Source organism: Lonchura striata, chromosome 5 (genome assembly GCF_046129695.1).
Source record: "Lonchura striata isolate bLonStr1 chromosome 5, bLonStr1.mat, whole genome shotgun sequence".
NCBI classification, from domain to species: domain Eukaryota; kingdom Metazoa; phylum Chordata; class Aves; order Passeriformes; family Estrildidae; genus Lonchura; species Lonchura striata.
The window spans coordinates 56,890,129-56,903,609 of NC_134607.1; the positions used below are offsets into that span (position 1 = coordinate 56,890,129).

Here is a 13,481-nt window from a genome sequence, read left to right on the forward strand (position 1 = left end):
GTATTTGTTTTACATACCATGAGACATGAGGAAAATCATGCCTAAGTTTTCACCTTAGACCAGAATTAAACGTTTGTTTTTCTCAAAGCTGGCTATGTCTGACTCCTAGTGTATTGTTATCACTGGCGAACCTGCACAGGACTTTTTCAGCAATGAACTGAACACCCTTTATTTTCTATCCTAGTGTTTCCAGTGTTTGCTTCCCATTCACCCTTTATTTTCTGTCTTTAATGTTTGTTTCACATTAAGTTCCAGACATCCTGGTGATATTTAAAAAGCACTATATTGCTATTAGGTAATTACTTCTAACTGGATTCAAATTATTAACATATGTCAAATGCACAACAAAAATGGCTGTGACAGCCATGTTCCTGTGTACCATCATTTTTAAAGGCATGGCACAATTCTGAGTGGATACTCTTTCCTTCATGTAATATGTTTTCCTTTCACAAAGGTATGTTGCAAGTGATGACATTTCTCTTTGTTATTTTGGTATAACTGCATGACTCTGAAAATCAGACATAATGACTTTTCAGTCCATGCCTCTTTTCTGTTGGCTATGCCTGCAGTCCTCCATTTGTAGTTCAGGACTCCATTTGTAGATCAGGACCCACTGGCTCTGTGCAATTAACATAATTCCAATATGGAGAATTTGCCTGAGCTCATCATGGCCAAATACACACATTATTACTCACACAGAGACAGAGGAAAGTCCTTGAAAGCGAAGGGCTTGGAAAGATCTCTGAACTCTGGCAACTCTTTTTCTCATTGACTCTGGCATTTTTTTCTGCCTTAGTCACAGTGACTCCAGCAAGGTAAGTCTGAAAAAAAGATGGGTTCTAAAAATATAATGGTGGAGTAATTGTTTCAAAGCATCTTTCTGCTCAGATATTTTATATAAGAATGCCTCAGCCCAGCCCTGAAGATCCCTGATTCCTTTTTATATCTTCTTTTATATGACTTGCCATTCCCTCTGTTTCACATGTATTATCTTCATCTCTCCAGGTACAGGAAAGGGTATTTATTCAGTTCACTCTCTTTGCTGGTTGGCATTTTGGTTCATTTCATGCATGTTTTCCAGCAGCATTTTATAACACAGGCACACACTGAGGACAGCTATCCACGTGTTAGTAGAATTCTCCACTATGACAGGGATACGGTCCATGGAGTATACATGTCCCTCACTCATTTGTCCATCTACCATTTCCAATCACCTATTCTTCACCCTTTTGATTTGTAATGCTAAAGCAAATCCCAAAACATGAAAAATGTTTTGTCTAGAGGAAGCAACTGCTATACACAAAGAAGAAAACTGCATGTTCAGGTCCCTAATTCATCCCTGTCCTAAGACATCCCCTCTGACTCAATGAGTCTCTGGCCTACAAAGCACTAAAACCTAGAGGACAACTTAGATGAGATTATCAGCTATTGCTCTTACTCTCTTTATGTACTAGCCTCTGTTACAGTTGGGATATTGGTTCAGAAAGATATGTCCTGTTAATTACTCATTTCTACAAGCATTATAATTATGTCTGCAGCATGCAATTCAGACAGCAGAATCTCAAGGCTGTCCTGCTCATAACACCTATTAATTTCTCCTCACTCTTGGATACCTGCGGATATTACTAACTTAAGAAACAAGTTCTGCTATTGCACTGTGTATTCTTCTGGCCTTTCCCAGGCTTACAAATTTCATGTTCCCAATATTAGCCTAATAGAGCTTGTGTGTCCCTCAAGTTTGAAAGGACCATAACCAGATGATCCTGGTACCCAAGGAGAAGGTAACAAAAAAAAAAAAAAAACTAACAAAAAAACCCCAAAACACCCAAACTATAACACAAACTAAAGCTAAGACCATTAACCATGCAGAGACAATAAGCACATGTGGTAAAATGAAAATAATAAAAATCTAAACTCAAACAAACTTGAAGATTAAGAACCCATCTTTTTTTTTCATTAGTGTCAAATGCAAACAAAAATTCCTGTCTTTATTCACTGATGTGGCTGACAGTGATAACCCTTGAAAGCCTTTCTATGTACTCAAGAACACCAAGGCCTAAAGAACTGATAAAACAGTAAGAAATTGCAACTTCTCCTTCACTTTGGTTTCGGTTCTATTTATTTTAATTTTTTTTCTTATTTTTTTATCCTAATAAATTTTTTAATAAGAAGACCATGCCTTAGATTTGGACAATTAATATTAGAATTACTCAGACGTTCACTTTATTGATCACCAGGCCCCTTTCTCAACAGCTTTGAGTAATTTAAGCTATTAAGTTTCCTTGTACATGTCTCATTGCAGTTTGAGCAAACCCAAACCCCAGCAGGTTTCTCTTTACTTACCACCTCTATACAGCTGGATGTCTGCTGCTCCGTGCTCCTGGCTGCTCAGTGCTGGCCTTCTATGCTAGTCTTGCTACCTACACAATTAAATGACAGATGTTACAAACTACAAATCTCAAACAGAATAAAAAAGTTAAAGTTTTTACTCTATTCTGTATTTTGAAAGCAAATCAACAAAATCTTGGTGGCATTTTCAGTTCCAAAGGAAAAAAAAAAAACAAAAAACAAAAACAAAAAAAAAACCTGAACAAAAACCAAACAACAAAAAGCAAACAAAACAAAAAAGCACCTGTGCCAGAAAGAAAAAGATTTAGTTTTAATACAGTCATTATGGAAGCCAATCTTTTATGGGACCAAGGCAATTTGCAGGCAAAACAGATGAAATATATTCTTCCTGAATGTGCCCAAACCATACATATATAGTCTCACAAGCCTCTGAAACTCGACTTCCTAACTGTATGACAGCAGAGGTGACAAGTTGCTGACCTCATTAATATATTGGGGGGAAATTAAGGCACCAGCCAGCCCTTCCAGTACCCCTGGCAATCTGGACAACATACTGATCTGAGATAGTGCTATTCTGGCACCAGACCATGGACTGCAGAGCTGCAAAGCATGTACTTTAAAAACAGGAACTACAGCACAACACTTACCCAGTGAACAACTCTTCAAAACCTTTTTGTTCCCTTCTATGGGAAAACATCCTATACAGTGAGTTCCCAAATGCTAACTTGCAATACTCCTGCTGCAGAAAGATGGCACAAACAACCTTGTCTAGAGCCAGTACCTGGTTCACCTTCACACCTCTGATGAATAACAGGAAGGCAGCACCACTTAAGGAGAGCCCCTTTGCATGGTGTGTTACACAGGGCTCTGGCTCTTCACCTGCTGTGCCTGGGTGACACTGTCAGTGCCTGAGGCAAAAAAATGAGTTGCCTGCCAACATAAATTTACCTGGAAGTGTGTCACATCGGTGTCTGGGACATCAACAGCCAGGAAGATGGCAGATTGCAGACCAGCTGTGCATGCACCATGGATCCAAGGACACTTTGTCCCTCCGTAGGTTCCAAACACATTTCTGGCTGGAGTGGGAAGTGACATTTAGATTCATCACATTGCTCCCTCCTGTGTACCAGAAGTTACAAACAGTATTTTCACACAAGCAGGAAAGTATGGAGGGCAGAAAATTCACAGAAGTGCTGCAGCGTTGCATGGAGAAAGAGTGAGCTGCTTAGCAGCCCTCCATATGAGCTGCTGGCTAGTCTGAGCAGCCAGGATTCTCTGCTGATGGAGAGGCTGCTATGAAAGGATAGTGTGGTGTCACCCTGCCTTGGTGGACCTCACCACTTAATGCAAGTCAAAGCAAGGCACTCTTGATTCAGGAGGAGACAATTTCTTTGGGGAGCCATAGCTGATGCAACTTCTGTTAATGTTGTTCACCTCTCAGGAACAGTTTGTCAAAGGGCCTGAAGTGTCCTCAATCTCACACTGATTATGACATTCAAATGTGTGTGAAAAAAGAAAAAAATGCCTTAAGCTAATAAATGCATACACAGAGTAAAGAACAAAGTCCATTTTTTTCATCATTAGCTGTTCTGAGAAAGGTTTTGGGCCCCTGCATTTTTTGCTGACAATTTTTTTGCTTTCCCAGGAAGGATTTCCTTCCCAATGCCTCCTAACTATGGACATATCCAGGTTTCAGACTATAGATTTTCAATTGCCAAATTACATGGCAATGAAGAAGGGAGGACACAACAGGAGTCCCAACCCTTAACCAAAGGTACAGGGAGGAGTGTACAACATTCCAGGAAGCTGAGTCTATGGGGAGTCATCTGTTGCCCTAACCTATTTGTTCTCCTCCTTACAGATACTCACTCATACCCTGAATTTAAAAGGCCTTATGTGACCTCAGTATACTTAGGAGTCTTAAGAGCAGAAGCAGCAGATATTAGGATAGTGTAGGCAGAGGCTTGTTCTGCTGAGCTGCAACAAGTTTGTAGTTTGGTAGGTCTCGCTTCAAAATTCCTTAGCTAGGTGTTAAAAGTTGCTAAACTGTGCTGGCTGGTTGGATCACACAAGTGTTATTACATTTGAAACTCAGATGAAAGATGATGTCACTGAGGCCAAGTAAGGCATGGGTGTAACACTGTAATAGGAGTGTAATCATGGTTGCAGGGAGCATTTACACCTCTTTCCTGTGGAACATGTATGTGGGAAGGCAGCTCATAATGTAAAAGCCCTCACTTAAATCTCTCTGGAAATTGCCATCCGAAGCGAGGAGAGGGGCTCTGGTGCCCCAGTGTCACAGCTGTGCCTCCTTCAGCTGCCTGAGAATGCCTGAACACAGCACCCAGCCTCAGCAGGCAGGGCAGCCCAGCAGCCACGTCTGTGTGGCTGGCTCTCATGCTAATGCCTCCTAACAAAATTGCTTGGGAACAACTACTGTGCTACCTCTCCTTAATGCAGACATACCTAAATATAACCCACAGCTTATTTTCATAGGAACAAGTATTGGCAGGTCCTAAACTGCAGATGGGAACACTTGATAGCTCTCAGGTGTACTGCCAGCTCTTGGCTGTGGTTCTCCTGTCTCCTTCCTAATGCCAAGAGGTCTTAATGATAACTGCAAAAGTTGGACAGATTTGGGTATCTGAAGGGAAGCAACTTGTAGGGAAGCCTCAAATTGCAGGTTTGTTACGCAGTATGGCCTGCTGGGGTGCTCATAAGGTGAGAAGGATTGAAATAATTCATATGAAGTAGACCTTACAGTGGTGCCTTCTCCAGAAGTATTGCTGGAGATACTGCTATTACTTTCCTTCTCTTTATTAATAATGAATTCTACCTCCCTCTAGTCTCATTGGGAAAACCAAACTATATGTAACAGTCTATGTAGTGTCTTCTCAATAATATATTTCCATAATAACCTATGTCTAAAACAGGATTATTTCCCTTCTTCATTTGTTCAGCTAAAGGTAAAACTGCCATTTCTGCCTTTTGGGTAACCTTTCACCACATTTTTTCTCTGCCTGAGTACATCTGTTCATTCTTTTTTAACTATCTGTTCTGACTGCAGAGCAGCTCTTTTTAAAATTGCCAAATACACCTTAGCTTTCCAAAACATTGTTCTTGTATCTATTTCTTTCATAAAGACGAATATGTGTTCCAAGCAGCCATTCTGCATCAGTAAAATTGGTTTATCTACCTGCTGCAAAACCATAAAAAAAATTACATAGCTTCTCTGTAATTAAATTTCTGAAGTTACTTCAGTTTAAGTTACTACATTTTAGCTGGAGACCAGAAGCTGACACATAGATACTAAGTCGATTTTTTTTTTTTTTTTTTTTTTAATGAAGAAAGGGTAGCAACTGCTGGGAGAAAAGCCAGGCAGAAAACTGGGAGAGTGGCCATTTTAGCCACCTCAATTTTGCCACCAACAAATGTGAATGAAGACTCTGTGAAGCCACAAATGAGAGCTGGAATATTTATATTTCCTTCAGTGAAGATTATTGAAGTAAATGTGTTAAAAATAACAAGAATAAACAAAAAGGAATTTTTAATTTTGCTGACATGTCACTCATGATCTATTCTTTTCCTCTGTCTATATGCAATGAAGTCTCTAGGCAACTGCTAAATTTTATATCTTCCCAGCAATTGCTACCTTATCACATTATGCAGCCAAATCAATGGAAAGGTTCACTCATAGTTTTACATGTACAAGATAAAGGCTTCAAAACATTTTACTTTCATTTGGCAATTTCTGAAGGTATATCTGCAATAACACATCCACTCAATTTAATCCCTGTATCTTTACATTTTGTTACATAGTATTGCCAAACAGGACCTTGGAAGTCACAATTTGATTAGCTCTTCTCTCATTTAACTTCCCCTTAAAGCATTGCAGAGCTCAAGTGCATTTTGACTGCAACCTTTTTTATAGTATTTTATCTTTATGGGGTAGAGGTCACAATTTTCCCCTTCATTGCATTTATTCATAATTTCACATTCCCTGGAACACAATTTTACAGCAAGCTAAATCTCTCACCTTATACACATTTTAGTATTTATAAAATAGCCATTGTAAATGAAACCTGACACAGAAATAGAATTACTTTTCCCTAAAACTATCTACTCAAAAACGCTGAATTTCTAGTTGCTAATACATACTTAAATACTGTATTCACATTATATGTTATATTAGGTAATACCAAAGGAACTGATGTAGTGTAGTCTTTGTGATTCTTAAACAACTACAGAAGACAATGGATAATACACATTTTTTTTTTCACAATCAGTTACAGATTAGTGAAATATTAAGCCAGAGCTCTGTTCTGTTGAGCATATTACACCATCTTCTACCAGATATCAGGTTGACTCCTTCCTGGTTTAGGAATGACCTATGGCCTACCTCTCCCCTCGTTAAAACTCAGGTTATCACAAAATGCTCTAGTTTCTGTCATAAAAGTATTTCCTTATTTCAGTGATTCCTGTAAAATGCACAAGTAATAAATAGGTGGGTTTTATTTAGCGTGAGAAGGGGATTCAGAATTCAGAGGCTTTAGCTAAACCTTTGTGTAGCCATATTCTGTGAGACATACAAAAAATCCAAACAGTAACAAGGTTCACAGTTCTATCACTTAGAGAAAACATAAAACAAGGTAATATTCTTTGGGAATGAAGAGCATGATTACTAAACTTACTAAACTGCAATGCTACTCCTGGCAAATCTTAAATTACCAGCGACAAAGATAATTTCCATAAACAACAGAAGTGTAGGAGACTGTTTTCTTTTACAAAGCTGCAGTTTTGTAACATAAGGTTTTAAATTATTATATACTTCAAAATAATTTGGAACATGATAAGCAAATAGCTCGATTTACGAAATATTTAGTAGAAAAATTTGTGTGGAAAACAAACAAAAAGAAAACACCCCACATAGGGCAGCAGAGTAACTTTTCCTCCGTGTACTGAAATTCCAGGAAGACAATATAAACCAACTCTATGTTCAGCAATCTCCAGATAATAACAAATTGCTTCTCTTTCTATAAAAAGTAGAATAATTGGCTGTACGAGACACTATCTCACCAGACTTTAGCGTTTTAGTAGGTAAAACACATGGTCAAAGGAACCGGTTCTTAATCCATATTCAGAGCTGAAAAAGGAGTTTGTGTTACTTCCTCCTCTTCAAAATCAATTTAAACTGTCAAGATAGCTTCAAATCGTCAGATTTTAACTTTGACCCCAAGAAAACCCTCTAAAGAATAAGACTGAGTTGTTGCTGTGACATTTATGTCAAAAGGAAATTTTTAATTTGCAAGGAAAAACAAAAGTTTCTCCCTTCACAGGTCTCTCCAGCAGCAGCACACGGGATTTATCGCCTCTCCTTTAACTCAAATCGCGTGTTTGCCGCAGGAAACTCTCCCGAACGCAAGTACCTGCTCTTCTCCCCCCTCACCGGGGAAACTGGGCGATTTGGTGGCAGAAATTCCGAGGAAAATACACTTTTGTTAGTCCAAAGAAACACAAATCGAGCACACCGAAGGGCTCCCCGGCCGTGCAGCGGGGCGGGCTCTGCAAGCCACCAATCACGGCGCGGCTCCGCTCTAAAAATACGAGCATCTGACCCGGGCCAGCCCAATTGTGTGCGCCGCTCCGCAGAGGAAGTCGCCGCGATGTCGGAGACCGCTCCCACCGCCGCCCCCGATGCGCCCGCGCCCGGCGCCAAGGCCGCCGCCAAGAAGCCGAAGAAGGCGGCGAGCGGCTCCAAAGCCCGCAAGCCCGCGGGGCCCAGCGTCACCGAGCTGATCACCAAGGCCGTGTCCGCCTCCAAGGAGCGCAAGGGGCTCTCCCTCGCCGCGCTCAAGAAGGCGCTGGCCGCCGGCGGCTACGATGTGGAGAAGAACAACAGCCGCATCAAGCTGGGGCTCAAGAGCCTCGTCAGCAAGGGCACCCTGGTGCAGACCAAGGGCACCGGCGCCTCCGGCTCTTTCCGACTCAACAAGAAGCCCGGAGAAGTGAAAGAAAAAGCCCCGAAGAAAAGGGCGCCAGCAGCTAAGCCCAAGAAGCCGGCGGCGAAGAAGCCCGCCAGCGCTGCCAAGAAGCCCAAGAAAGCGGCGGCAGTGAAGAAGAGCCCCAAGAAGGCGAAGAAGCCGGCGGCTGCAGCGGCCAAAAAAGCGGCCAAGAGCCCCAAGAAAGCCGCAAAGGCCGGCCGCCCCAAGAAGGCAGCGAAGAGCCCGGCTAAGGCAAAGGCGGTGAAGCCCAAAGCAGCCAAGCCCAAGGCAGCCAAACCCAAAGCGGCCAAGGCGAAGAAGGCGGCGCCCAAAAAGAAGTAAATTGTTCCAGGAGAGTTTTGTTCTACATACTTTGTTATCCAACGGCTCTTTTAAGAGCCACCCACACTTTCCTAAAGGAGCTGATGCACCGAAGTCGTCCGTAATCTGCAGCAAGGGTCCAGCAATTCGTAAGTTGTCAAGAGGTCAATTGTGTCTTGTGTTTTTTTTAGTTTCCTAGGGATTATAGAAAGAAATAGTTACGAACGCGGTAGAGCACGGCGACTTCAGGGAAGTGTAGACTTCTGTTTTGCCTCCAAGTGATTACTTTGACTACAAGAAACAATGTTTTATAATGATTTGATAAAAGATCGGATGTACGTTTTTTTAAAGATATATTTTGTAACAAAATAATGCAATTGCCAGGCACGCTACTACTGAGCCATGTCTAATATATTGAATTATTTCTCTTTGTTATCCGTAAATGCCTTTTTGTGTTAGGGGGAGGAGGGGTGGGTTTCTTTACTGACACAGAACCAGCCCTACTGCCAATCCTTTTGTTCCCGATGAGAAAGAAGGCTTTAAGTATTGAAAAACCCGCCCTGCCCAACGATTGGCCAGAGGAAATCCCGGCCCGCTGCCATTCCCCCTCCCTTCCCCGAAGACGATTACGCCTCCCATCTCTGGAACTGTATCAGACACTCGAAGAAATAGGCGGAAAAGGGAGGTGGGACAGGAACTGCCAACGAATAGTGTCCGCATGTTCTCAGACCTAAGAACTAAACGGAAAATACCCCATGCCAGAAAGAACTTGCATGGAGAGGAGAACGTTTTGGTACAATTTCATTAACAAACATATGGAAAACTTTATCCAACCAAAAATAAAGGAAGTTGAAACAAAAACTGAGTAATTAATACAAAACGACCTTCACTGTAGTTTGGATAATTCAGCTCTCTTAGGACTTTGTGGGTGGCTCTGAAAAGAGCCTTTGGGTTTTTTCCGAAAACCGAACGTGCCGCCTAACTTTTCGGGTTTACTTGGGTTTAGCCTTGTGGCTGTCGAGTCTTCTTGGGCAGCAGCACGCCGCCCTGCGCGATCGTCACCTTGCCCAGCAGCTTGTTGAGCTCCTCGTCGTTGCGGATGGCGGAGGTACAGGTATCGGGAGATGATGCGCGTCTTCTTGTTGTCGCGGGCCGCGTTGCCCGCCAGCTCCAGGATCTCGGCCGTCAGGTACTCCAGCACGGCCGCCAGGTACACGGGCGCGCCGGCGCCCACGCGCTCCGCGTAGTTGCCCTTGCGCAGCAGCCGGTGCACGCGGCCCACGGGGAACTGCAGCCCGGCCCGCGACGAGCGCGACTTGGCCTTGGCGCGCGCCTTGCCGCCCTGCTTCCCGCGCCCGGACATCTTCCCTCGCTTCGCTCCCCTGGCACAGAAAAGCGCAGCCGGCACTCAGCGCTCCCCGGCTCCGCTCTCGTTTTACTGTCTCAACCCTTCGCGGATAGGCTGAGAAGTAGGTCTTGTGCAGACAGCCAATGTGAAGGCGAATCCAATTCTGACCAATCAGACGCGAAAAATGGTGAGTGATGATATCATTTTGTAGTCTGACCAATAAGAACGCGCAGGGCAGAAGCTGCTCATTTGCATAGACGCGCTATAAATAGGTGTCACGCAGCCGCGTTCCTCACTTCGCCCCCGGGTCGGTTCTGCAGCAGCGCGGTGCTGTTTGGAGACAAGCCGCTGTCGCCATGCCCGAGCCGGCCAAGTCCGCCCCCGCGCCCAAGAAGGGCTCCAAGAAGGCGGTGACCAAGACGCAGAAGAAGGGCGACAAGAAGCGCAAGAAGAGCCGCAAGGAGAGCTACTCCATCTACGTGTACAAGGTGCTGAAGCAGGTGCACCCCGACACGGGCATCTCGTCCAAGGCCATGGGCATCATGAACTCCTTCGTCAACGACATCTTCGAGCGCATCGCGGGCGAGGCGTCGCGCCTGGCGCACTACAACAAGCGCTCCACCATCACCTCGCGGGAGATCCAGACGGCCGTGCGCCTGCTGCTGCCCGGCGAGCTGGCCAAGCACGCCGTGTCCGAGGGCACCAAGGCTGTCACCAAGTACACCAGCTCCAAGTAAATGCTTGCCAGAAATACTGTTTAACCCAAAGGCTCTTTTAAGAGCCACCCACTTTTTCAATAAAGGGGCTGAACAATCAATTAAGAAAAATCACTTTACCCTTTCTTAGTGTGGAATCTTTAGGGTGGCACTTCTGGGGTTTGGTGGGGTTTTTGGGGAGAGGGGGCGTTTTAAGGGGTTTTGGGTTTTGCTTACTGCTTAATGGTTATTTTGATAAAATACTGCCGTCCAGTTAATGAACTTTCAGTAGATACCATATGTCTGTAGAGACGATTTTAAGTGGCGGGGGTGTTAGTCGGGGTTTTGTTTTTTAGGTGATGTCGGGAGGGAATTGGAAAAACTATTGCTGTACATTGATGCTCATCCATGTACAGCACTGTTATTCTAAAATGTACGGCTTGGTGGTGCTCAGTCTTTGGAGTTTTTGGGGGGTTGCAGTTACTTTTGTCACAGGAGTATAGCCCGCTGTACTATAAAAGAATTTCTGTAGCGACAAGTGCCATTTACCTTAAGCTCTTGCAAATATAACTCAGAAGCACTTTCTAAAATCTCATTTGTCTTCGCCATTTGTCTTTTTAATCCTACTGTTCATGTGATTTTTTTTTTTTTTTTTTTTTTTCAGTAACTTGCCTAGCTTCTCCCCCTGACTGCTTTGGGTTCTCCTCTCAAGTAAGAAAACACAGGAAGATTAATTTTTTTTTACTTATCTGACCTCTTCTGCATTAGTATTTCACTAATTGTAATAAAACCCTAAGTAACTAGACACTGCATTGACTTTGTGAGCTACTAGATTATCATGTAGCTACTAATTAGGCTCAAATTGCAGGTTTTCTCAGTCACTCCCTCTCATTCTTAGATAATTACATGCCATCATAGATGCAGATCAAAGCCATTATCACTTTCAAACTGGATCAGAATAATCCTAAATTGCAAGTATATATCCTGAACTTCTGAATATACTTAATTCATACAGGCACCACAGAATCACAAAACTGAACTTTCTAGTACTGACTTTCATATTCTTTGGTAGTACAGGTAACAAGACAGGCATCATAAATCTGTCACCTATTACCTAATAAATATTAATTTCAGTTTGAAGGGTTATAGGGACTTCTCAGATTGAATTTCAGATATCCAATGGGAAGAGGCATTCTCCAAAGTCTACTTTATCAGTATGAAATGGTGTTTTGCTATCTCTCCAAGTGCTTTAGTGCAAACTCTGCTTATTCTGAGTGCCTGTATATGTCTAATACCTTAGAAGATTTACAAATCGCCGTATATCCAGTCTCTAGGCTTTTTCAAGTTTTCCTGGGTCACCAGAAAAGCACAAAGTGCTCATATTTTGACAGTTGAAGATGGTCACCAGAAGAATTTGTCAGTGGCTATTCTGTATATAATCAGTCATGTGAAAATACCCCAGTTCAAACTAGAGCTATCATGGGAAAGCCCTGCTGCCTGATTTAAAGTAGGAGCTCAGTGGTGTCTTTTGGCTTCCCAGCTCATAAGTGCTCATTTTGCTTTTCTTATGTTTGTGTGCTCCGTGTTGCACACACTTCATTAGGAGCCGTCACAGAATTTCGGAGGATTTTTTAATAGATTGTTTCAGTGTGTGAAATTGTTTCTAGGCCTATGAAAGTCTTACTAAAAAAAAAACCAAAATGTTGCTGATTGCCTCTTTCAAATTCAGTATGAATGATAAGGCAATATTAGGGGGCTGTAATGTGAACATAGCATTTGACATCAGATCTGACTGTAACATAACTCTAATTTTTCTAACAGTGCTGAGAATAGTCTCTGAACTGACAAAGAGCTACTGCCACAGAATTTTTCCCAGATGACATTACCCAGTACGAGTAAGAGGGCATGGTGTTCAAATGCATTGTCCTGGTAGAGCAGGTTTTATTGCTGCTGCTACCAAACCTTGAGGGAACTAAGCAGATGCCCCCTCAAACAGTTTTCCTGCCCTAGGTTCCTCTTTGAAGGTGAGTTTCCAGTTCACTGAGTAAGTAAAAAAGTTTTTTATCCAGTGTGCAGAGCAGATAGAGCTGGGTATCTCCAAAGAGGAGCCCCCTACACCAGATTGCAACCCTAATTATATCTGTGTCACCCATAACCCAATCCCCCAGTCCAGTACCTTAATTCTTGGTAGTGGTCTCTTGATGTCATACTGATTTTTTTGGTCACTGGGCTGGCCTCCTTTTGAAGATATTTAATTCTTGGGATTTGTTCCTTGGTCCATCTTCGTTCTGCTTCTGACTTGCCAGTTTCAGCTTGTTCAGCATGTGTGACACCAGTTTTATCAAAAAGTTTACACTCTCATCAGCCCATGAGCCCTAGGGCTCCAACTTGCTGATCTTCCAGTGCAAAGCAAAGTTATTAATCCTAACAATTCTCAATACTGAGAAGTGTTTGAACACATAATCTATAAACAGGCCCTTCATGTTGTCTTTTAATCTACCTTCAATGTTTACCTTCAAAACACCTCTTAATTCATAGCATCTGGAATATGGGGAATTTTACACTTTGTAATAAAACCATTTTTGTCAAAATATTTTTTTATATTAGCAATTTTTTGTATCTCAGATGATTGGAGTCACATGACAGCTTAGTAAATAACCAGCAAAAAAGAACACTGAAGAACAATACAACCAGTTACAAAAAATGCCCCATTTTCTTTTTAATAGATTAATAAAATTATTATCACTCCTGGAATAAGGTATATCTTCTTTAGATGACCATGCCTGC

The 13,481-nt window shown here is 42.5% G+C and overlaps 2 protein-coding genes, 1 long non-coding RNA gene and 1 pseudogene across 3 annotated transcripts; 2 read left to right on the plus strand and 2 right to left on the minus strand.

The window, feature by feature from the left end:
* Window positions 1–2,202: 2,202 nt before the first annotated feature.
* Window positions 2,203–7,918, minus strand: LOC110483175 (uncharacterized). The gene is made up of 3 exons (XR_002467522.2): window positions 7,776–7,918; window positions 3,298–3,468; window positions 2,203–2,420 (listed from the first exon to the last, which is right to left on the minus strand). It is a non-coding gene; the product is annotated as an uncharacterized LOC110483175 (long non-coding RNA).
* A 73-nt stretch (window positions 7,919–7,991) lies between these two features.
* LOC110483160 (histone H1.01) lies at window positions 7,992–9,531 on the plus strand. Its single transcript, XM_021552844.2, has one exon. It carries the CDS (start codon window positions 8,013–8,015, stop codon window positions 8,670–8,672), a length of 660 nt encoding a protein of 219 aa, XP_021408519.1. The 5' UTR covers window positions 7,992–8,012; the 3' UTR covers window positions 8,673–9,531.
* Window positions 9,532–9,602: 71 nt separating this feature from the next.
* LOC110483173 (histone H2A-IV-like) lies at window positions 9,603–10,072 on the minus strand (annotated as a pseudogene).
* Window positions 10,062–10,829, plus strand: LOC110483163 (histone H2B 1/2/3/4/6). Its single transcript, XM_077783592.1, has one exon. It carries the CDS (start codon window positions 10,356–10,358, stop codon window positions 10,734–10,736), a length of 381 nt encoding a protein of 126 aa, XP_077639718.1. The 5' UTR covers window positions 10,062–10,355; the 3' UTR covers window positions 10,737–10,829.
* The last annotated feature ends 2,652 nt before the right edge of the window (window positions 10,830–13,481 follow it).

What these genes read in the sequence shown, in the direction of transcription:
- LOC110483160 (XM_021552844.2), top strand. Translation starts at nt 8,013, where the DNA reads ATGTCGGAGACCGCTCCCACCGCCGCCCCCGATGCGCCCGCGCCCGGC.
- LOC110483163 (XM_077783592.1), top strand. Translation starts at nt 10,356, where the DNA reads ATGCCCGAGCCGGCCAAGTCCGCCCCCGCGCCCAAGAAGGGCTCCAAG.